Below are 24,126 nucleotides of genomic sequence, written 5' to 3'. Positions count from 1 at the left end.
GTTATTACCCTGATATCTGACTCTTGGGTTTTTTTTATTTTTTTATTTTTTTTTTATTGATAAGACTAATTAGGATCACCCTCCATTTCTTTCTTTCGGTTTTTTGCTTTCTAAGATTTTAATTTTTTTTTATTTTCTATGAGTGTGTGCGCACGCACACACACACACACACACACACACACACACACACACACGTACCCATGGAGGTCATAAGAGGGCATCAGATACCCTGGAGCTGGAGTTTAGGTGTCTGTACACTGCCCACAGTGGGCACTGGGATTTGAACTCAGGTCTTCTGATAGGGCAGGAAGCCTGCCTTAACCACTGAGCCATCTCTCCAGCACCTTTCTTTTGGTTTTTTGAGACAGGGTTTCTTTTCTTTTTTTAAAAAAAATATTATTTATTTAATGCCGAATGCTGTTTATTGAAGGAGGGAGGAGGTCTTGAATACAGGCTTACAGCACAATGGGAGAACCCGGAGGGCAGAAGTTCGCTAAGGATGTTTTACAATCTTGCATCTAAGCTGTTAACGCCCATTATGCAGGATACACAGACAAGGAACTTCCCTTAGGCATTCAGGAGGGTGGAACCCAGGAGGGAATTAGCATAGGGAGGATCTCAAGGTCAAGATCAGCAAGCAAGGCAACAGTTACCCAAAACGGGGTGGGGTGGGGGGTGGACCTTACAGGTCCCCCTTTTACTAAAAAATGAGCTTCTGACTTAGGTTGCTTGGGACATCAGTAGGTCACCTTACCCGTCATGGAGATGCCTGCCCAGGCCACACGGGCACTCTGTCTTAGGTTGGTGAGCGCCCCCCAGGCATTAGAGACAGGGTTTCTTTGTATAACAGCCCTGGCTGTCCTGGAACCCGATCTGTAGACCAGGCTGGCCTAGAGCTCACAGAGACCCACCTGCCTCTGCTTCCTGAGTGCTGGGATTAAAGGTGTGCGCCACCAACACCCTGCACACCTGGCCCTTTTGTACTCTCTGTGTGTCCAGCACTTCCTGCTGCGATCCCAATCGTACAAGAGCCGACGAGATGGCTCCCTGGGTGAAGGAGCTTGCTGCCAAGCCTGACAAACTGGGTTCAATCTCCAGAACCCACATGGTAGGAGGCGAGGACTGACTTCAGAGGATGAGCTTGGGATTTCCCCGAGAGTGCTGTCACATGCGCGTGCCCACAGTAACCAGTGTGCACACACACAGCTCTCACAAAGCCAGGCACGGTGATGCACACCTTTGACCCCGGCACTGGGGAGGCGGACAGATCTGTGAGTTTGAGGCTGGTTGGGCCTACAAAGCAAGTTCCAGGCCGGCCAGAGAAACATACCTTCAAAAAAGGGGCCATGGGGGAGGAGCTGCTAAGGGAGACAGCCTGTTTAAGAGCATGTCAAGGTCACATGACCCGTGAGTGGCTGGGTCTGAATTTAAAGCAGTGTGGTTTTTCTTGGTCTGCTTTGGTTTATTTGAGGTCAAGTCTTACTCTATTAGCCCAAGCTGGTCTTGAACTCCTGATCCTCATCTCTCTCTCCTCAGTGCTGATGACAGGCGTTGGCACCACACCCCCCAACCCCAGAGTGCCAGCCTTTATCACGAGTCCCTTATGAAATGGCCTTTGTAGACTTTTAAAAAGCCCCAATTGTCTTCCCCATACAATGGTAATGACTGTATATATAATTATATATTATATATGTATTACCATCAGTTGTCCCTGTAGCTGATCATTTCAAGTCCTCAGATCCATCCAAGCACAGACCGGAACACTTTTGAGGCTGGTACACATTGTGAGCCCAGCACTGGGTAATCGGAGAAAGGACGGTCAGGATATTCAGGTCATTTTGGCTATAATGAGTTCAAGCCCAGTGGATCTACATAAGATCTTGTCTCAAACAACCAAAAGCCAAATAATTTTTTACTCTTTCTAAAAGACTTTATTATTTTGGGGCCTAGAGAGATGGTTCAGCAGTTAAAAGCATGTACTGCTCCTCCAGAGGACCTGAGTTCGATTCCTAGTATCCACAACTGCTTGTAATTCATTCTAGCTCTCGACAGAGCCCCTGTGGGCACATACTTACAAACAATTGAAAACAGTTAGCTGGGCTTGGTGATGCACATCTTTAATCCCAGCACTCCGGAGGCAGGTGGATTTCTTGAGTTCTAGGCCAGCCTAGTCTACAAAGCAAATTCCAGCACTTGTCCACTGTTGGTGGGAGTGCAAACTTATACAGCCACTTTGGAAATCAGTATGGCGGTTTCTCAGAAAATTGGGAATCGATCTACCTCAAGACCCAGCCATATCACTCTTGGGCATATACCCAAGGAATGCTCAATCATACCACAAAGATACATGCTCAACTATGTTCATAGCAGCACTATTTGTAATAGCCAGAGCCTGGAAACAACCTAGATGTCCGTCAACGGAAGAATGGATTAAGAATGTGGTACATATACACAATGGAGTACTACTCAGCAGAGAAAAACAATGACATCATGAAATTTGCAGGCAAATGGATGGAACTAGAAAATATTATCCTGAGTGAGGTAACCCAGACCCAGAAGGACAAACATGGTATGTACTCACTCATAAGTGGATACTAGATATAAAGCAAAGGACAATCGGACTGCAACCCACAGAACCATGGAGGCTATATAGCAGGGGGGACCCTAGGATGACTGTGGCTTATAAGTTTTGGGTTTACTCAATTACTGGACAAGCTTCAGTGAAACATTTCACTATTAGGATAAGAATTTGTACTGTATCAAGCTGATGATTAAAAAAAAAAAAAAAAGCAGGTTCCAGTACAGCCTGGGCTACACAGAGAAACCCTGTCTCACAAACCCAAAAATAAGTAAATAAAATTAAAGAAATATTATTTTTTATGTTCATGTCCTGTGTGTGGTGGTGCCAGAAGAGGCCAGAGATGGTGTTAGATTCCTGGAGCTGGAGTAACCGGCAACAGGGAACTGCCAGATGTGGCCGATGGGAAGAGAACTCAGGTCCTCTGCAAGAGCAGCAAGCGCCCTTACCTGCTGAGCCAGCTCTCCGGCCCTTGTTTTTATTTTTAATTGTTGAAACGTTTATTCATTGATCTAGTGTCTGTGGGTGTAAGTGCAGGCCACAGGACAGCCTCCAGGGTCCATCCTCACCCACCGGTGGATCCTGGGAGACACACTCAGGCCATCCGCTGTCACAGCAAGTGCTTTACCTGCTGAGCCAGCTCTACCGGCCCAAATTTGCTTTTTAAGTGCATTTGGAGCTAGGTGTGGGGGTGTGCACCTGTCTGTCACCCAAATATTTGAGAGGGTAAGACGAGAGAATCAGGGGTTGAAAGCAAGCCTGGTCTATATATGGAGACTTCGCCTGGGGGTGTTGGGGAGTGGGGAGCCCTAGAAATGTCTCAGCAGGTAGAGGCAGCTGCCAGGCCTGCAGACCTGAGGGCAACCATTGGAGTCCACACAGTGGGAGCAGAGGACCCCCAACTAAAGCCTACATGTGAACCATGATACACACCTCCATCCCAAAATAAGCAAATAAATGTAAATTTTTTTAAAGTGTGGGGAGCTGGAGAGTTGGTTAAGTAGTTGAGAGCACTGTGGCTGGGGCGTGGTGGTGCACGCCTTTAATCCCAGCAATTGGGAGGCAGAGCCAGGAGGATCTCTGTGAGTTCAAGGCCAGCTTGGTCTACAGAGTGAGTTCCAGGCACCAAAACTATACGGAGAAAGCCTGTCTTCAAAAATAACAACAACAAAAAAGAGCACTGGCTGCTTTTATAAATGACCTGGGCTTGGTTCCCAGCACCCACAGAGTGGCTCACAACCATCTGTAATTCCAGGTCCAGGGGTATCTCACACCCTCTTCTGGACTCTTCCAGCATAGCAAACATATGGTGTGTAAACACATATAGGCAAAACTCCCATACACATGAAATAAAGATAATATTTTTTTTTTTCAAAATAAAAGTTTTCTGGCCAAGGAGAGGATTGTGTTGAATCTGTATAGAAACCATGCCGCTCTACAGAAGCAAGGAGAACGTCATAGGCAGTTGTGGGAGGGGTGTCCTGGTCCATGACACCCCAGGGATGTCACTCAGTGGCAGAGTACTGGCCTAGCACATGTGAGGCCCTGGGTTTCATCCATGTGGCAAAATAAATAAGTATAAGCTTGAAATTTTAGGCTGCATACAGAAATCCCCAGGAAGCAGCAGTCTTCACTCCAGATGTGGGGTCACATGGCTGCAAACTTGGGTTTCCCATCCTGGCCCTACTGGCACATGGGGATTAAGTGACCTTTGTCGTTCTGGTGGCTGTCCTGTGCAGCAACTGACCGTCCCTTGCCTCAAACACTGGACGTCGGCAGGACACTTCACTATAACGGCTGAAATATGTACAGCCGTGGCCACTTCCTTGGAAGGCGAGAAGGCTGACATTCGTCCTGAGAATCTCTGCCTCAGTCCCTTAAGATCCCGGCACCAAGCACAGGAGTGAGGAAAGTTCCAGTTCAAACCAGAAGCAGGCTGTTCTTGCCCACTGACCGCTCAAGTCCCTCTGCTGTCTGCTGTAGTTGTATTGTGTTGTTTAGAATGCCCTTGGTGGTGGGCTGTTTTCTTCTGTTTTTCTTCAAAACTGGGTTTCTCTGTGTAGCCCTGGCTGTCCTGGAACTCACTCTGTAGAGCAGGTTGTCCTTAAACTCAGAGCCGCCTCCCCCCCCCCCCCCCAAGTGCTGGGATTAAAGGTATGCGCCACCACTGCCCAGCTAGAAAAGAGGCAGTGGTGTTTTTTTGTTTTTTTTTTAAGATTTATTTATTTATGAGCGGTGGTAGCGCATTCCTTTAATCCCAGCACTCAGGAGGCAGAGACAGGCGGATCTCTGTGAGTTCAAGGCCACTCTGGTAAAAAAAAAAAAATAATAAATAAATAAATGAAAGATTTATTTATGTGCATACCATATATACTCTGTGTGAAGGTATCAGATCCCCTGGAATTGGAGTTACAGTCGTGAGCTGTTGTGTGGGTGCTGGGAATTGAACCCTGGTCCTTTGGAAGAACAGCCAAGAACTAAGACCATTTCAAAGATGCAGAAACCAGAGGTCAGAAGAGGCAAGTCACTTGGATAGGGTTACCTAGCCCAGAAGAAGTAGAGCTAGATTTTTAAAAATACGTATTTTTTATATCTACAGGAGGTTTGCCTGCATGTGTATACTGATGGCCACAGAGGCCCACAGAGGCCGGAAGAGGCTGTCAGACCCCTGGAACAGAGCTGCCGTGTGGGTGCTGGGAACTGAACCTGGATCCTCTGGAAGGGCCGCCAGTGCTGTAAGCTGCTGAGCCAGCTCTTCAGACCCCGAGGGCTGAATTTCTAAAAATAAAAATAAATTTAATTTCTTAGAATGTATTTTATTCTTGCCAGGTCTGGTGGTGCACACCTTTAATCTCAACAGACGCAGAGGCCAGTGGATTACTGAATTTGAGGCCAGCCTGTCTACAGAGAGAGTTCTAGGACAGTCAGGGCTACACAAAGAAACTCTGTCTCTAAAAACAAAGAAACAAAATTATTTGATTTTTACTGATGTTATGTATGTTGTGTGTGTGTGTGTGTGTGTGTCTGTGAGTGGGTGTGTACACGTGAGTGCAGGGACCACAGAGGCTAGAAGATGGTGCCAGGTCTGGAGCTGTGGTCACAGGCAGTTGTGAGCCTGTGCTGGGAACTGAACCTGGGGCCTTCTGTAAGAACAGTGCGATTGAGACAGGATTTCATGTAGCCCAGGCTGGCCCGGAACTGACTGTACTGCAGGAGCTGAGACCTTGAACTTCCGATCCTCCTGCCTCCACCTCGGAAGTGCTGGTTCCAGGTGTGACACTGTGCCTGGCTCCTGAGGGGCTGGGATGGAAGTCCGTGGCTTTGGCGTTCAAGCAAGCATTGTACCAATCGACCCATAGAGCCAATTTCTTCTGCTGCTTGTGGTGCCCACAGAGACCAAAAACAGGTACTGGATCCCCTGCTCATCCAACTGACCCAGGTTCAACTCCCAACAAGCACATGGCAGCTCACGACCACTTGTAACTCCAGTTCTAGGGGATCCAATGTCCTCTTCTGGCCTCGGCAGGGCACCAGGAATGCACACGGTGCACAGACACACATGCAGGAAAACACCCATACATACAAAATAAAAATTTAAAACTGTATCATTCCTCCAGCCTTGACCTGCAGAGTGCAGATTACAGGTGTGGCGTCACACTCAGCTTCAGTCCCTTCCTGGGACGTCACTCCTGACAGGACCTCAAAAGCCGCCTCTTAACCTCCCTCTCACTGTGCTCCAGGACTTCTGCACTGGCTATTCCCTCTGCCACCGGACACACGGACACACCCATACTGCATCTTCATAGGTCTCTACTCAAATGTCACCTCTGCAGAGAGGCCTTGCCTGACCTCAGGATTCCTCTGTGCTTCCTGTCCCACACGTCATCTACCATTATCTGATGGTTTTGTTATTTCTGCCTCAACCACTGTCTGAGAACTCCAGACAGCAAGACATTTTTTTTTTTTGTTCCTTTTTCTTTTTTGAAGCAGGGTCTTAGGTACCAGGCCGGCTTGGAGCTCACTATGCGACAGTGTATTACTGTGTTCCTGGTCCTCCTTCACCTACCTCCTGAGTGCTGGCTGACAGGTGTGTTTTCCCGGGCTAGGGATGAAACTGGGGCTTCTCGAGTGCTGGGCAAGCACTCCATCAACTGAGTCTAGACAGCAGCAATTCTGAGCCAAAGCCCTGAGCGGTACATCTCTGCAAAAAGGGTTCCTGGCAGATGAGGAAGCAGAGGACACCGAGCAAGGGAGGGACGGGGTGCTTGTATTTGATTTATTTCATACCAAGAGATTCAGCAGATAAAGGCGCGTGCTACAAGCCTGAGTTCAATCCCTGGGACACATATGGAAGGGGAGAACTTGCTCCCACGCGTGTGCCCTCCAACCTCCACACGCTCGCCGTGGGGCCCCTGCACCCCCCTCAACACAGACTAAATCTAAGAAAAGAAGTATATATAAGTCTAAGAAAAGAATGCCGTAAAAGAAGTAAAAACGTCTGGGGAGATGGCTCAGCAGTTAAGAGCACTTCTGGCTCTTCCAGAGGACCCAGGTTCGATTCCCAACACCCACAGGTCACCAACTACTTAACTCCAGTTCCAGAGGATCTGACACCCTCAGTGTGTGTGGCCTCTGAACACACTGCACACACACACACACACACACACACACACACACACACACACACACACACACACTATACAGACAAAAGATACAAGCAGAGCAACCGTATACATCAAAAATAACTAAAATCTTTTTTAATGATTTATTTTATGTGCATTGGTGTTCTTCCAGCACGTATGTCTGTGTGAGGGTGTCAGATCTCTTGGAACTGCAGTTAGAGAGAGGAGGAGGAGGAGAAATTGTCTCAGGTCTAAGGCTGGGAATTGAACCTGGATCTTCTGGAAGAGGAGCCTGCACTTTTTCTTTCTTTCTTTTTTTTTTTTTAAGTTTCTCAAGACAGGGTTTCTCTATGCACCCATGATACCCATGATGGCTGTCCTAGATCTCGTTCTGTAGACCAGCCTGGCCTCAAATTCACGGAGATCTGCCTGCCTCTGTCTCCCGAGTGCTGGGATTACAAGCAGCCACATCTGCCCAGCTTTTTTTTGGCTTTTTGACATAGGGTTTTTCTGTGTAACAGCCCTGGCTGTCCTGGAACTCTCTTTTAGATCACACTGGCCTTGAACTCACAGAGATCCACCTGCCTCTGCCTCCTGAGTGCCAGGATTAAAGGCGTGCGCCACCACTGCCTGGCAGGGAGCCAGTGCTCTTGGATGCTGTGCCATCTCTCCAGCCCCAATGAAAATCTCAAAAAAAAAAAAAAAAAAAAATAGTAGTGAGCACCTTTAATTCCATCACTCAGGAGGCAGAGCCAGGTGATCTCTGTGAGTTCGAGGCCAGCCTGGTCTACCGAATGAGTTTCAGGACAGCCAGGGCAACACAGAGAAACCCTGTCTTGAAAAGCAAAATAAAAATAAGAAATAAAAAACCACAACAACAAAGTAGAAACCGTGGTATCTGATGCTCTCACCCTAGCAGCGGGTAGCTGCTCCCAGGCTGTGTCCAGGGGCCTGTGTCTGGGCTGTCTCAGTCTGTGGACACGGAGTCGGCTCTGCAGCAGCAAAGGGAGCTTTCTTTTGACTGATAGCATTTGAGGAAATGCTTTTCCAGAGAGTCCTGGGCTGCCTGCATCGTTAGACCACAGCCCCGTGGACAGGCTCTTCTTACTCATTACAGCTGTCTGATGACAGGAACAGGTTCAAGTGCTGGCGCCCAGTGGGTAGCACGCTTACCTAGAATCTCTTTAGCCCTGGGTTCTGCCTCCAGCACCAAGCAAAGGAAGCAGTGATACACGCTTGTAATCTCAGCATGCAGGAAATGAAGGCAGAATCATCTGGAGTTCAAGGCTATCCTGAGCTAGCTACACAAGACCTCATCTCAAAAAACAAAAGCAGGGAGTTAGTTCCATAGTGAGTTAGTTCCAGAACAGCCAGAGCTATGTGGAAAGACTGTCTAAAATACCCAAAACAAACTGTGGTAAGATATTATTTTAAGGTGCGTTACTTCTGTTTATGTTACATTTGTTTAACTCTGGGAAGCTGTGTTACTGTGCCTGTCTAAAACAGCTGATGGTCTAATAAAGAGCTGAATGGCCAATAGCAAGTCAGGAGAAAGGATAGGCGGGGCTGGCAGGCAGAGAGAATAAATAGAGGGAGAAATCTGGGAGAAAAAAGGAAGTAGTAGCCAGAGAAGGAAAACTCCAGGGGTCAGCCACCCAGCTAGACAGCAAGCCACAGAGTAAGATTTTTTTGTTTGTTTGTTTTGTTTTTCCAGACAGCTTTTCTCTGTGTAGTTTTGGTGCCTGTCCTGGATCTTACTCTGTAGACCAGGCTGGCCTCGAACACACAGAGATCGCCTGGCTCTGCCTCCCAATTGCTGGGATTAAAGGCATGCGCCAGCAGCAGCAGCAGCAGCAGCACCACCACCACCACCAGGGAATAAGAGTAAGATTTACAGAAGTAAGAGAACAGAAAAGCGCCGGGCACACGCCTTTGATCCCAGCACTCAGGAGGCAGAGCCAGGTGGATCTCTGTGAGTTCAAGGCCAGCCTGGACTACCAAGTAAGTCCCAGGAAAGGCGCAAAGCTACACAGAGAAACCCTGTCTCGAAAAAACAGAGAGAGAGAGAGAGAGAGAGAGAGAGAGAGAGAGAGAGAGAGAGAGAGAGAGAGAGAGAGAGAGAAAGAACAGAAAAGCCCAGAGGCAAAAGGTAGAAGGGATAAGTTAAGGAAATCTGGCTAGCAACAAGCCAAGCTAAGGCTGAATGTTTATTATTAAGAATAAGTCTCCATGTGTGATTTATTTGGGAACTGGGTAGCACGCCCCCCAAAGAGTAAAAACAAACAACAATACAAACAAAACAGAACAAAAATAGACAAAAACCAACAACAGCAGGGGATGAAGAGATGGCTCCAGGAGTGAGAGCACTCTCTGTAGACACGAAGACTTGAGTTCAAATCTCTCACACTCATGCAGCAGCCAGGCCTGCCACATGTGCCTGTAACCCAGTGTCGGGGCCTGGAGAGAGGGCCATCCCCAGAAGTCCACTGGCCAGTCAGTCCAGCAACAACTTCAGGCCCCAGGATACAACCTGTCTCAAGGGAGACAGCAGGAGAACAGTGTCCTCCTCTGGCCTCCGTAGCACAAGCACACACAGACACCGTGCACATGCTCGGAGTACAAACAGTAACAGGCCTGGGGAGACAGTCTGGGTCCCGGAATCCACACTAAAACAAAGAAATCGGGGTTGGAGATTTAGCTCAGTGGTAGAGTGCTTACCTAGCAAGCTCAAGGCCTTGGGTTTGGTCCTCAGCTGGGGGGTGGGGGGTTAGGGACTGGAGAGATGGCTCAGCAGTTAGAGCACTGGCTGCTCTTGCAGAGGACCCAGTGTTTGATTCCCAGCACCCACACAGGGACTTACAACCATCTGTAAGTCTGGTCCCATTGGATCCAACACATCACGGGCACAACATGCGTGTGCTGTACAGACACACATACAGGCTAAACACCCACACACATAAAATAAAGAATAATACAATTTTTTTAAAGGAAGGAATCTGGCAGTGGCCACAGCTTGTAATCTCAGAGCCAGGAGGGGTGGAGACTGGGGAGACACCGTCTCAAAAAACCAGGTAAGCCCGCTGTGATGGCGCACATCTTTGAGGGCAGCTTGGTCTACACAGAGACACAAACAAAAGCTGATGGCCTTTGAAGAACTCAAACCGATGTTGTCCTGTGACTTCCACTCGCACAGATACAGCTGTGTGGGGAGCTGGCCAGCAGCCAAGCTAGGTTCAGTGAAGGAATCCACGCCAAAGCAAGGGGGTGGGCTAGAGACAGGGCTTTGTGGCTAAGAACGCTTGTTGGTCTTGCAGAAGACTCGGGTTTGGTTCCTAAGATCCACACGGGGCAGGTCACAGCTCCTCTTACTCCAGCTTGAGGATCTGACATCTACTTCTGATATTCGAAGGCACCTGGATGCACCTGGTACACATACGTACACTTAGGTCCATACACACAAGATAAAATTCCTTAGTGTGTGAAAACACTTGCCACACAGACTTACGGAGCCAGCGGAACTCATGATGGGAGGAGGGAACCAGCTCCTAAGGTTGTTCTTCACATTTGCACTGTGCCCAAATTCACACCCGGATCACACTCAACAAAATAATAAATATATTATTAATAATAATTATAAATAAATAACCATAACTAATGGGAGTTTTTTGAGACATGGTCTCACTATCTAGCTCTGGCTGCCCTGTAACTCACTATGTAGACCAGGCTGGCCTCTAACTCACAGAGGTCCACCTGCCTCTGCCTTCCAATTCCTGGGATTAGAGGCATGCACTACCATGCTCAACCATATACATAATAAGAAATAAAATAAGGTGGAAAGCAAAAGAGGAACATGCACAACATTGTCTGTTTCCACACACACATACATACATACAACACACACACACACACACACACACACACACACACACACACACACACACAAAATGGGGCCTGTAAGAAGGCTCAGTGGGTAAAGGAGCTTGCATCTAAGCCTAAAGATCTGAGTCCTGGCACTCCCGTGGTAAACTGAGAGAACCAACTATTGCAAGTAGTCCTCTGGTTGTCACTTGAATGCTCAAACACACACACACACACACACACACACACACACACACACACACGTAATAAAAACTTATAATGTATAAGGTGCAGTATAAGGTGCAATACACTAAACAAGGCTCAGAGAGAAACAGTCCTTGCTCCTTTATCACACAGGAAGGACACCATTCACATCTCCCTGCTGTGCTGGAGTGGGGACCTGGCTCTGTCTGTAACTTCAACCTTGTTATTTCTCTGCGACCTTGGCCACCTTACTCTGGGGAAGAAGCTCTCAGAGATGGCTCAGGGATTAAGAGCTGGTACTGGTCTTGCAAAGAATGGGAGACTGAATCCCTGAACCCCCTCTGGACCTGCAGTTCCAGATGATTCCCTGCCACTGGCCTCTTCACTAACAAGCATATACCCCACCCACCCACACACACATAATTTAAAAAATTCAAATACCTAGGCATGGTGCTGCACACCTGTGGCCCAGCACTCAGGAGGCAGAGGCAGGAGGATCTCCGTGAGTTCAAGGCCAGCCTGGTCTACATAGCCAGCTCCAGAACAGCCAGGACTACATAGAGAGACACTGTCTCAAAAAATAAAAAACAAAAGGCAAGTATGGTGGCGCAGGCCTTCAGTCTTACCAGGGCACAGGCAGATGGCTCTTTTAGAATCAAAACAAACAAACAAACAAACAAACAAAGTACTCAGCCAAGGACGTTGCAAGCTGTACCCTAGAGGTTGGAGTCAGGCTCCGGACAGGGCTGGGAATCGTTCCTGGGCCAACTTTTCTTTCAAGTTCCTCCGGGAGTGTCCGCCAAGCGGCTGTTCCCGCTGCAGTGACCTAAGGCTCTCGGAGTTAGGGGACACAGCCCCGTCCCAGCCTGCGGTTGGCCCGCCTGGCGCCCAGCTCCCCGAGGCATTCAATAAGCATGAAATAATAATATGAGAGCCAACGCTGCACGTTTCTCCCAATCCAGCAGAGGGCGCTCCAAGAGCCCAGCTCCCAGCACAGGGCCAGGCCTGTGGCGCGCAGCAGGGACCACAAGGGCAGAGGACCCCAGTGAAAACAGGATATCACCCACGAGGGAGACACCAGCCTGCTTGTGTGCACGTCCTTCGTGGGGAGCCAGAAAGCGTTCCTCTGGAGGAGAGAGTGGGAAGGTCCAAAGAGTGGTAAGAGGCCAACCCAGTGCCCCTCTCCCCTGCCTCTGCCTCTCCTCTCCTTCCATCTGTCTTTTGACAGATCGCAGCGGGGATGTGACTCAGCCCCAGAGGCCGCGCCAGGAACGCCGTCTCGCGCACCCCCCGCCAGATCTGAGGACCTAGTGCAGACGCCACCTCGACGAGGAAAAGTGGCTCCCCGCTGGGGGTTCTTACAAGCCTAGCAGGGTGGCTGCACTCTTCTCTGCACTAGTGGCCTGGACCCCACCGCGGGGGGTGTCGGGGATCCCCTGTGTGCGCAGAAGCTGAACTGCGTCTGTTCTCGGTCCTCTTCTTCCTCTTTCTCTTTCTGTGCAGGCCGCAGGCACCAAGGCCATCTTTCAGTCCACAACCCACTCAGCTGTCCCAGCTGCGGCCTCCGCAGGCCACCGACTTCCCGCAGGGAAACCGAAACCCGAGCTGGCTCAGGCATGGCCTGAGATTCCTGTTTTTGATTTCTCACAACAGGACAAGCCGCTTTCACTGCGGCCTCCTCCTTTTCCCTCTAAATTCAGGGGCTTCGGGCAACAATCTCTGCAAAATCCTCCACCACGCACACCGGGAACTCGCAAACGGACTCCTCCTGGGTAGTGCCTAACTGGAAGCCGATGCTCCTCCGAGGGGGCTCCTGCAAAGGTACCTGGGAGACCTGAACCAGAAACTCCCAGCTTGAGGGCGTAGAAAGGGATTTTTGACCTCTTTGACTCATAGTTTCTTCATCAGTCCAACAGGGATCCCACACAGGCTGCTGGCAAGGAGCAGGGTAAAGGGGCGTGTGTGTGTGTGTGTGTGTGTGTGTGTGTGTGTGTGTGTGTGTGTAGGAAAGGCCCCAGGCCTGGAGCCCAAGAGTGAGCTATTGAGGACAGGGCACATGAATTATAATTATTACCACTCAGCCACTCTTCATCAGACAACAGGGGGCCAGGAAGTCCCTAGGGCCTTAAAGGAGACTAGGGCCTGATTCCTAGTGCTCCACCCCCTGCGCCATCTCAGAGGCTCTGAGCCTCTGGCTTGGCATTTCCTGTTGATGTGAGCTTTGTGTTTTGCTTTTTTTTTTTTTTTTTTTTAAACAGCTTCCCTCTCCTAGTTCCTCTAGTTCCTCTGAGAAATCTCGGGAGTCTGACACTGGCTTCCTGGTGGGGACTCAGGGAGCTGGGGTTGGGGAGTATGAAGTGGGGGAGTCCTTGGAGAGCTGTAGGAAGGAAGGGTCCCAGAAGGCTCTAGGAAGATTGCAGGCATCGTCTAAAGGGGCCTTGCTTGGGGACTCCAGGCATGAGAAGCCCAGATGTGACATCTTACAGATGCTCCAAAGGAATAGGCAGTTGTGGTGTGGTTAGCTGTCAATCACCCAGTGGCCTGGAGAACTCACAGTCAGAGCCTGGGGCACCTTTTGCTGTGGCTTCAATCACTGAGACTACCCCAGGTCAAGAGGACATTAGTAATTAGGGTACCCAGGCAGATGTGAGAGGCTCATCAGAGTGCTGCCGGCTGTTAGAACTCTCTCTAGTCTCGGGTGACAGCATAACTGTGCAGGGCAGAGTGAGGCAGGACTGTCACAAGTTCAAGGCCAGCCTGGGCTACTTAGTGAGTTCTAGGCTAGCCAGGCTACTTTCTTAAAAAAAAAAAGCAGGCAAGGGTGGTCACATTGTCTCATCGGGTCTCAAATCATAGGCACACATCCCACCCCAGACCCCTGAGTCTGTGGGACACACACTGTCACCGTGGAGGCGTCCCCTGGAACATGGAAACCATCATATAGTTACTGTTCGGGAAGCACACAGTCACTATGCCACATTAACTCTATCTTTGAACACACAGTCACTCTGTCACCATACAGACACTATGCCAGAGACAGACATCGCTGTCACCATGTCACAGCCCCACTCTGCTGGGTGCAAACAGCCATGCCGTTACAGCTCTGTGACACACACAGTCACCCTGGGACAGTGACAGCAGCCCTGAAGCACACTGCCACACTGCCACAGTCACTGTCCCCAAAGCAGAGTCAGGCAGAGCCCTGAGTCCAGGCAGCCCAAGCCAGGTACACACCTAAGGACCCTCTCCCAGCGACTGCCACAGCAGGAATCCCAACTACACAATACCCCTTCACCTGTCACTTCGGAAAGGTGGGAACTCCTTTGATGGGACCTCAAATGCCCTTGGCACTGATCCATGGGGCACCTTGGGGTGCCATTGAGCCCTAAATGCCTGGAAGGGGTCTTGTTCCACATCTTAATACAGGTCTGGATAGTGCTCCCCAGAAGATCCCCCTGGATTCCGAACACCAGTTACTGTAGGGCTCCCCTGATGCATTTCTCCACTCCACCTAGAGTGCTACCCTACGAGAAGTAACCAGTGTGGTTCTGCAGGCACCCTCTACGGAATGACCACTAGGATACCCCACAATGACCCCAGCCCTCAGTGAGTCTCTCCAAGTGGTCCCTCCTCTCCAGCCGCTGCTCTGGACCACTACTGACTGAGCTTGTAGAGTCCTGAAGCTGCATGAGTCTCCCGATCCCCAACTTCACCCGGGAACCCACAACAGTCAAAGAGCTTCTGGTGCAGTGGCTCCCCCTCACCACCCACGCGGGTCACGCTGACCCCACCCGCCCCACAGCGCCCCCTTTGGCCAGATTTGCGCGTGGTGCCCCTCGCGCGCCTGTGCGCTCTGCGCGCCGGGGGAGTCTCACCGCCTGCAGCTGCCTCCGCTGGTACCGGTGCCGTGGAAGGACGAGGGCCAGGACATGCGGGTAGTCCGCAGGCCTGGCCGGTCGCCAGTGTCCACGGCGTCGGCGCGCTCCATGGGCCGGTGCGGCGAGCGATCCGGCTCTGAGCGCTCGGCACTGTCCGAGTAGCCGCGCTGCTGGATGCGGATCGGGGTCCTCGGCTGCCGCCACAGGTGCTGGGGGGGCGGCTTCAGGGTGGCCTGGCCCTCCCGGGGCCCAGGGAGAGAGAGAGACAGGCTCCTCTCCGAGGGGGCGGCCGGAGGCTCCATGGCTCCGGCTCTGTCTCTCGGGGCGCCCGGGGGGCAAGGCGTCCCCTAACCTGTCCGAGATCAGCGGCGCCACGGCCGAGGCGCTTGGGGACCCACGGGGGCTCCTGGCCTCGGTGGGGCCATGGCGCCCAAGGGCGGAGAGCGCGGACGGCGGCGGCGCCGGAGTCCTCTCGGTGCTTGGAGCCCGCTGAGCTCTCGGAACCCGGCGCCAGCCGCGACTCCCCGCCCCGGTCCGCCCCTCCCTGCCCCCCCGCCCGCCCGGCGACTGTCACAGCACCACCCCCTCCTCCTCCAAGAAGAGGAGGGTGGCGGCCCTCCACACCCACGCACAGCCCAATCCCGCCGGGGAGGGGGCGCCGCCGCGCGCCTATCTCCCAGAGCCCTTTAGAACAGCAGGCACGCTCAGGGACCGAAGAGTTAAAGGGTTAATGGCATCCGGACGGAGACATCCGACTGGTTGGCGGGGTGTCACTCAGCCGCATCCATCAAGGCTGGGGCGGAGTCAGGGGCTGTCGTTTCCTCGTCTCTAGAACCCCAGTCACCCTTTCTCCCAGGCCCCCTTTTCGGGGAGTGGTCCTAGTGCCTCCAAGGCGCCGTGTCTGCAAGCCAGTGGTGCTGCGCGCAGGACCGTGACGGCGAGTGGCTCCCCCACAAGCCTGGCGGGGTGTGAGCGCACGTGGCCCCTTCCGAGGGTTGTCTGTGTTTTCGATGTCGCCTGGAAGTGTGTGCGCGCACGTGGTGGCTGCTCCCGCTGCTGCTGTCGGGGGTGTAAGGATGCGCGCGCACGTGTGCAGCCCGTCGGGAGGGTGGAGCGTCCCGTGGGGTCTGTTCCGGTGGCCCCGGGCTGCGCACACCTTCCCACGCGCTCGCTCCGGCGCTGTTTTGTGATTATGATGGGAGGATGCTGGTGCGAGTTGTCCACGGGATTTCTCCTCTGTCGTCTGACTGCGACTCCCGAGGGTGTGTGCTGGTGCGTGTCGGTGTGGTCGGCCTCTTGAGGTGTGTCTGTGTCGGGGGTGTGTCCTTTTGGGTTCCCCTGCGGCTGATACACAGGTATCTCTACCTCTTTTTTTTAATCTTTAAAAAATTCTTTTATCACATTATTTTTGTGTGCATGTGTGTGGGCACACGTGTCCCCTACCTCACCATCCAAACGCTACATATGTCAATTCCTCCTGCAGCAAGATTTGGTCCAGCTGTGTACCCTTAGTCCTTGCGAATATCCGTTAGATGCCTCGGAGAGGGGAAGTCAGAGTCAATCCGCGGGAGTCGAGTCTCGCCTTCCACCTCGTGCGCCCTGGGAATCGAACTCAGCCAAGCTTGAAGGCAAATGCCTTTACCCACTGAGCCATCTCACCGGCCCAATTGCCACCCCCTCTTCTTTTAATTATTAAAAACTTCAAAGCGCTTCTGCGAAAGGTAAACTGAGGCAAATGAGAGGGGGGTAGCTGGGACAGGAGCGCCTTGGAGGGTACACCCCACCTCTGTCGCTCTTAGGCGAGTAAACAAGCGGAGCCTCTTCCCCTCGTCCCCCGCCCTCAGAACCCCCCTTCCGGCACCTAAATCCGGAGTCGCCGTGACTCACGCTCCCGCCTCCCTCAGCGCCGTGCCGAGCGAACGAGCAAAGAGTGAGCGGGGATTCAAGCGCATCCCCATCCCTCCTCCCAGCTCTGGCGGAGCCCTGGTGGCTGCTGGGTTTGGGGGGGTTGTTCTCGTGCTCCCCGTGCTCCCCCTCCCTCCCAGCCTGGATCCTGGCTCAGACGCAGCAGTGTCCCCTGGTCCAAGCCCTCGCCCCCGTACGTCCCCCTTCTGATCGCCTGGGGGGGACAAGCTTTGTACTCTAGCCTCCCCAACCCCGGTTCTTATTAACATACAGGCAACAAACCTTTCCCAGTCTCCAACTTTGTCAACCACTTTTCTCTAGCTGGAGGGGACTCCGAGTGAGCGAGCGTGGGCTAAGGCGCTGCCAAGGAACTGGCCCCCCACCAACAGCCCCAGGTGTTCCCCGAAGCCAGAACTGTATCTGTGCCCCCCTTTTCTCAGGAACCTTCCCCCAGGCATCTCCGCGGGATTTGCAAGTGTTGAGGGTGCCCAGATGTACCAAAGTCTTTGGGGATGGGGCTGAGAGGTGTAGCCTTGGCCCCAACTCGGGATGAGGGTCAAGGGCATGTGGTTCTCGAGTTGGGACATGGGGGAGCTGCAGCTGGAAAGCTCGAAGCCGTGGGCCAAGGCTCAAGCCCTGAAGCGAAAACAAGCTGGACTTGAACCACATACAGGCTGGAGGGTGGGAGAGGGGACTTGTCCTCTCATCTGGAGAAAGCATCGTGGCTTAAACCGAGACCCTCCAGAGGAGTGGATGGGGCTGACGGAGCCAGCTCAGCTGTGTGTGTGTGGGGGGGTGGGGGGGGCTGTAACTGAGCTCCCAGCCAAGAAGTGGGAGTAGGGGCTGGGCTGCCCTGGGAGGACCCGGATGAGGAAGAGCTAGACAGCACACTAGTGGGCTGGTGAGGCGCTCAGCAGGTGGAGGGGCTTGCCGACAAGCCTGATGACCTGAGTCAGATCCTCAGCACCCACACGGTGGAAGCAGAGAACCAAAGCTGTCCTTTGAACAAGACACACACATAGATAGATAGATAGATGGATGGATGGATGGATGGATAGATAGATGATAGATAGATTAGATAGATAGATAGATAGATGAATAATAGTAATAAAATTGTTAAAGAAAAACAAAAAAGTGCAGACAGGCTCAGACTTTTTTCATACCCTGTTGCCCCCACCCCCCGCCCCAGGTAAAAATTACAAGCCCTGGACCTACGCCAAGGTGCCACCGTCCTGGCTAAAGCTGAGGGATCTGGAATGCTGCCGGCGGGAAAACGGAGGCGGCTGCACCACACACTGGTCAAAGGCCAGCCCCTCAGCTCTGCGAATTCTGGGGGCGGCCTGAAGGCTCTGGAGGGGTGCAGACCCTTCCCCTCTATGTAGGTAGGCTCCTGCTGACCCGGCGGCGGCTTAGGAGAAAAGGCCCGCAGAAGCTGCCAGGGCGCCTCCCCGGAGAGCTGCCCCAGCCGGACCAGGCGACGTTTACAAACGCGGGCGCTGGGGAGGGGCTCCTGGCTGGCTCAGGTCCCGCTTCCATCTCCCTCCTGCCTACCTGTTGTCCGCTCTGGTGATAGTTCTGGTGATAAATATTCGAGGCGGCATCAGCCGCGGTGGTGTGGTGGGCCTCGGCATTGGAGGGACCCCAGGATCCAGGGGCTCAGGCTGAGCCCAGCTCCGACCAGGAGACGGTGGCGAGGGCGGCACGGGTCCGCCCCGAGCATGTTGGCACGGAGGACTCTGTGGGCTCCCTGGGCCTCTGTGGAGGGACACGGGTGGAATCGGGATGTGCCCCCAGGAACACAACTACTTAGCTACCCCAGGGGCAGCTAATGGGCACATTCAGGCCTCTAGTTTCCGAGCCTCCCATGGTGCCCTCCCACACCTAGGTGTGAAAGAGTCTCTTTAAGCCATATAATTTGGAGTGTAGGGGGAACTTATTATGTAGCCTAGGCTGACCTCCTCCTGCCTCAGCTTACCACATGCTGGCGTTACAGGCCTGTGCCACTTCGCCTCTATTTTCCCATCCTTTTCTGCCGTGTTTCTTTCCTTCCTTCTTTTAGAGTTTCGCTGTGTAGCACAGGCTGGCCTTGAGATCATCACCTGCCTCTCCTTCCAAGCGCTGAGACTACAGGCCTACGTCTCTGCATCCAGTACCACCCTTTGTAAGTGATCCACTCGTGTTTTCTTTTTCTTTTCTTTCTTTCTTTCTTTTTTTTTTTTTTCGAGACAGGGTTTCTCTGTGTAGCCTTGGCTGTTCTGGATCTCTGTAGACCAGGCTGGCCTCGAACTCACAGAGATCCGCCTGCCTCTGCCTCCCGAGTGCTGGATTAAGGCGTGCGCCACCCCTGCCCAGCCTTCCACTCGTGTTTTCTAAGGGGTTTCCGTCTCCTGCCTTAGTGTTCCTTACAGCTGAGACCTACAAGACCTCACCCTGGGCGACCTCTCTCCACCAGCTGGCCAAAACTGTCTCCGACCTGAGAAGCCACAAGAAAGGCTCCCTGCTCACTATCTTTGGACTGAGAATTTGTCAATCTGGAAAGCGTGTGTGTGTGTGTGTGTGTGTGTGTGTGTGTGTGCAATCATCAAAGGGGTAAACTGAGGCGTAAGTACGAAACAGCCACTGTGGCTGGAGGGCTGTCTCCACGACGACTTTTTGTCTAAGCCCTGCCCCAAGCCCAGTTCCCGCCCCCGCCCCGGGGCCTGGGTCGCGATCGCTGACTCCCGCTGACCCTGCGGCTCCTCCTCTTTCAGTTTCCCTTAGCTCCGCTGTGATCCCCGCTCTAGGGTCACCTGCCTGTGCGGAGGACGAGAGACACCTTCCCATAGGACCCGCGGGTTCCCCCTGAAGACTGGGTCTGGAACCTTCCCTGCTCCTTCGCTTCTCACTCATCTCGCCCAAGGGTGTGTGTGACGTCGGCGGACGTCAGCAAGCAGCTGACTCGAAGCTTGCGGGAGATGACGCCCTCCGTTACCATGGCGACAGGTGGCGCGCGCGCGCGCTCGGGAGGGTGTAGGTGCGGCGGCCGGCCGCTGGGGGCGCGGTGGTCCTTCTGCTCGCGCTTGGCGGCCCCACGCTGGGACTTCCCCGTCCGGGAATCCCACGGAGGAACCGGCCGCGTGCTGCGCGTGGTCCGAGCCGGGGGCCGGAGGAAGCGCTCCTGCGAGCTGTTGGGCTTTCTGCTACACCCTAAACCCCCAGAATAGCTGCGGTGTGCGGGGGCCGGCGCAGAGAGAGACGGCGGCTTCTGGGCACAGATGGGGGACGCACAAGGCAGAGGCGCGGAGACAGACAGGGACTGGTGGAAATAGAAACAGACAGACAGGGACACAGGCGCAGCTTGCGGTGACAGGGAGGGAGAGGCTGGCTCACTTTGCCTTCACACCCTGACACTGAAGATGTGGGTTGTGTGGCCATGGGCCTCTGACTTAACCTCCCTGAGCCTCAGATGCCTTTTTTCTTTCCAGGCTAGCCTCAGACTTCCACCCTATGACCTTGAACATCTCACTCCTCCTCCTCCACTTCAGTGCCGGGATTATTGGCTTGCGACACCAAGCCCATTTAAGGGATCCAATTTAGGGCTGCACAGTATGCAAGCGCACTATCAACTGAGCCATATCCAGACTTTTTTTTTTTTTTTTTTCCGAGACAGGGTTTCTTTGTGTAGTCCTGGCTGTCCTGAATCTCACTCTGTAGACCAGGCTGGCCTCAAACCCACAGATATCTGCCTGGCTCTGCCTCCCGAGTGCTGGGATTAAAGGCTCATGCCACCGCTGCCCAGCCAGACTCTTTTTTTTAGACAAGGGCTCATTCTGTAGACCAGGCTGGTCTTGAACTCAGATCCACTTGCCTCTGCCTCCTGAGTGCTGCGATTAAAGGTATTCACCAGGTAGGTTTCTGCTTCATACACCTCCACCCTCCACCTAGTGCTCCTCACCTTCCAAAGCTCGCAAAGCAAACTTACAAGCCCACTTGGAACTCCTGTTCTTCTATAGATTGCTTTAATTTTTCTGCAGTAGAGATGGCTGCCATGCTGATATGTTACTTTTTTACTACATTTATGACCTCTGTCTGCCTACATTGGAATACCAGCTGCAGCCTGGGCTGAAAGATGGAATAAGAAAAGTGCTTGTATGCAAATATGAGGACCTGAATTCAGATCTCCAGAACCGATGTAAAAGCTGGGTGGGGTGAGGTACACCTGTAACTCTCCATGCTGGGATGGGAGGTGCACATGAGGATTGTGGGGCTTGATGACCAGCTAGTCTAGAGAAATTATTATCTTCAAGTTCAGTGAGAGACCTTGTCTCAAAAAATATGTCGGGTGTTGTGGTGCAAGTCTTTAATCCTAGCACTCAGAGGTAGACACAGGTGGATCTCATCTGTGAGTTGGAGGATAGCCTGGTCTACATAGTACAACCCTGTCTCTAAAATAAAAATAAGGTGGTGCTGGATGGTGGTGGTGTACACCTTTAATCTCAGCACTCAGGAGGCAGAAGCAGGAGGATCTCTTTGAGTTGGAGCACAGCCTAGTCTACAGAGTGAGTTCCAGGATAGCCAAGGATACACAGAGAAACCCTGTCACAAAAAAATAAAGTAAGGTGGGAAACAATAGAGGGACACATCTATTTGTTGACCTCTGACTGCCATATGCACCCACACACACAGGTGCAAACACATGAACACCAAAATGAAAAATGGTGGAACACATCTGTAATCGCATCACTTGGGAGGCAGAGGCAAGCTGATTGATTTCTGTGAGTGTGAGGCCAGCTTGGTCTACATAGTGAGTTCCAAGCCAGGCAGGACTCATACTGAGACCCTGTCTCAAGAAAAATAAAAAAAGAAAGAAGATAGAAAGAACATCAGCTGCAGGAGATTCTCTCTCTCTCTCTCTCTCTCTCTCTCTCTCTCTCTCTCTCTCTCTCTCTCTCTCTCTCTCTCCAGACAGGACTCCACATAGTCCAGAGTAGCTTCAAACTTGCTATGAAGCCCGGGCTGAATTTGAACTCAGATCTTCCTACCTCCAAGTTTGTTTGTTCCGGAGACAGGGTTTCTCTGTGTAGCCCTGGCTGTCCTGGAACTAGATCTGTAGACCAGGCTGGCCTCGGACTCGGAGATCTGCCTGCCTCTGCCTCCCGAGTGCTGGGTGTGTGCCACCACGCCCAGTGTGCCTCCATTTTTTTTTTTTATGTGCTTGATTACTAGCTACCACCCAGTTAAGTCATTTCTGGGTGCTGGAACTCATGTAGATAATTTCCAATCTATCAGAATGATTACAGTTGTGGGGGGCAGGGCAGCGCTAAGAACTAAAGCCAGGGTTCCCTCCTGCATGACAGGCAAGCATGCTACTACAGAGCTATAAGATCCTCCCTGCTTTTGTATGTGGTGTGTGATGTGAGAGAGAAGAGAGGACTCTTGATGTGTAGCCCAGGATGGCCTCAAACTCAAAGTCTTCCTGCCTCAGCCTGCCAAGTGCTCAGATTATAGATGTGAGCCAACAAGCCCAAATCGTCCCACTTTTTGAGACTTCATCATTCTGTGTTGTTCAGTTGGCTGTCAACTCCTAGGATCAAGAAGCTTTTCTGAGGCCGGGTGATGGTGTCACACACATTTAGTTCCAGCACTCGGGAGGTAGAGCCAGGCGGATCTCTGTGAGTTCGAGGACAGCCTGGTCTACAGAGTGAGTTCCAGGACAGCCAGGGCTATTATACAGAGAAAAACCTGTCCCAAAAAGAAAACAAAACAAAAAAGGTCCTTCTGCCTTGTTTCCCAGGTATCTAAGACCACAGTCAAGTGCCACTGTGCCCAGTCAGACATAATTGTACACTGTCATTTTCCCTCCATTTTACAGAACACCAGAATTAATTCTTCCTAGTTTCTTTTTCTTGTCTTGTTGCAATGGCTGAGACCTTGATGCAAGAACTGTTAGAAGAGCTGAATGTGAATATCTTCTGACTGGGTTTGGAAGGCTCTGGAAGGGAGGGATGGAGGGATGTAGTGTAACTGCAGGAGATTCTGATAGAACAGGACTGGGTTTGGAAGGCTCTGGAAAGGGAGGGATGGAGGGAGGACCTTCAAGAGAGTCTGGTAGTATAGTTTTGTTTGGGGGGGGTGTTGAGAAAGGGTCTTGCTATATAGCCCTGGCCATCCTGGAACTCACTCTGTAGATCAGACTGGCTTTGAACTCAGAGATCCACCTGTGTCTGCTTCCCGAGTGCTGGGATTAAAGGCGTGTGCCACCACATCTGGCTCTGATGTTCTGTTTTTCATTTTGGTGTTCACGTGTGTGAACCTGTGTGTGTGGGGGGGGTGCATGTGGAAGTCAGATTTACTATTTACACTTTATGTGTATAGGTGCTTTGTCTGTATGTAGGTCTGTGTACCATGTACATGCATCACATGCTCTGGAGTCACAGGTAGGGAGATGTGAGCTGCCATGTGGGTGTTGATAATTGAACCCGGGTCCTCTGCTGAGCAGCCAGTGCTCTTAACTGCTGAGCCATCTCTCTAGTCACCTAGTTTTGACTTTTAAAGGCTCTGGAAGGGAGGGAGGGGGGAGGGAGGGAGGGAGGGAATTAGTGTAGCTGCAAGACAGTCTGGTAAGGAAGCAGTGGAGCTACAAAGGTTCACTTTGCAGGTTCTGGAAAGAAGGAAGAGAGGAAAGGAGAAACACACCTTTTCTTTCTATGTACACAGCTAAACATGCTCAGCCCCATAGAGAACAGAGCTGGCAGTATGAGACCCAGAGTCTATAATCGTCTCCACATGGCTACAGTCAAAGCCTGCCTCTGCCGCTTCCTGCTTGTGTGACCCTGGATAAATCACCCAGCCTTTCTAAGCTTTAGTTTTCCCATCTGTAACATAAAAGTACTGTTTAGTTAGCCAGGCCGTGGTAGAAGATACCTTGAACTCCAGCACTCGGGAGGCAGAGGCAGGCAGATCTCTTAGTTTGAGGCCAGCCTGGTCTACAGAGTGAGTTCCAGGACAGCCAGAGCTACACAGAGAGACTCTATCTTGAAAAAAACAAAACAAAACAAAAAACGTAACAATAAAGTAGTGTTTTGCTCAGATATGCTGAGGT

The 24,126-nt window shown here is 52.0% G+C and overlaps 1 protein-coding gene and 1 long non-coding RNA gene across 10 annotated transcripts in view; one reads left to right on the top strand and one right to left on the bottom strand.

The window, feature by feature from the left end:
• The window catches only part of Pde4a (phosphodiesterase 4A), a 69,773-nt gene that overhangs the window by 35,415 nt on the left and 10,232 nt on the right, over window positions 1-24,126 (bottom strand). For 3 of the 9 annotated variants that reach the window (XM_016005549.3, XM_076575780.1, XM_076575779.1), the window contains exon 3: window positions 18,597-18,800. The exons of 3 other annotated variants lie outside the window; for them this stretch is intronic. In XM_016005549.3, the coding sequence (XP_015861035.1) occupies window positions 18,597-18,676 (80 nt within the window). In that variant the 5' untranslated portion in view covers window positions 18,677-18,800. Of the gene's footprint in view, window positions 1-15,137; window positions 15,677-18,596; window positions 18,801-19,834; window positions 20,745-24,126 lie in introns of those variants that run through there. 3 more of the 9 variants (XM_076575777.1, XM_076575778.1, XM_016005548.3) reach the window with 3 other exon arrangements.
• On the top strand, window positions 16,365-16,860 carry LOC143274195 (uncharacterized). Its single transcript, XR_013052640.1, has 2 exons — window positions 16,365-16,495; window positions 16,624-16,860. It is a non-coding gene; the product is annotated as an uncharacterized LOC143274195 (long non-coding RNA).

The sequence above is a fragment of the Peromyscus maniculatus genome, chromosome 7, assembly GCF_049852395.1.
Source record: "Peromyscus maniculatus bairdii isolate BWxNUB_F1_BW_parent chromosome 7, HU_Pman_BW_mat_3.1, whole genome shotgun sequence".
Lineage (NCBI taxonomy): Eukaryota > Metazoa > Chordata > Mammalia > Rodentia > Cricetidae > Peromyscus > Peromyscus maniculatus.
The sequence above is the reverse complement of the archived record's forward strand: the minus strand, read 5'-3'. Positions and strand labels throughout refer to the sequence as shown.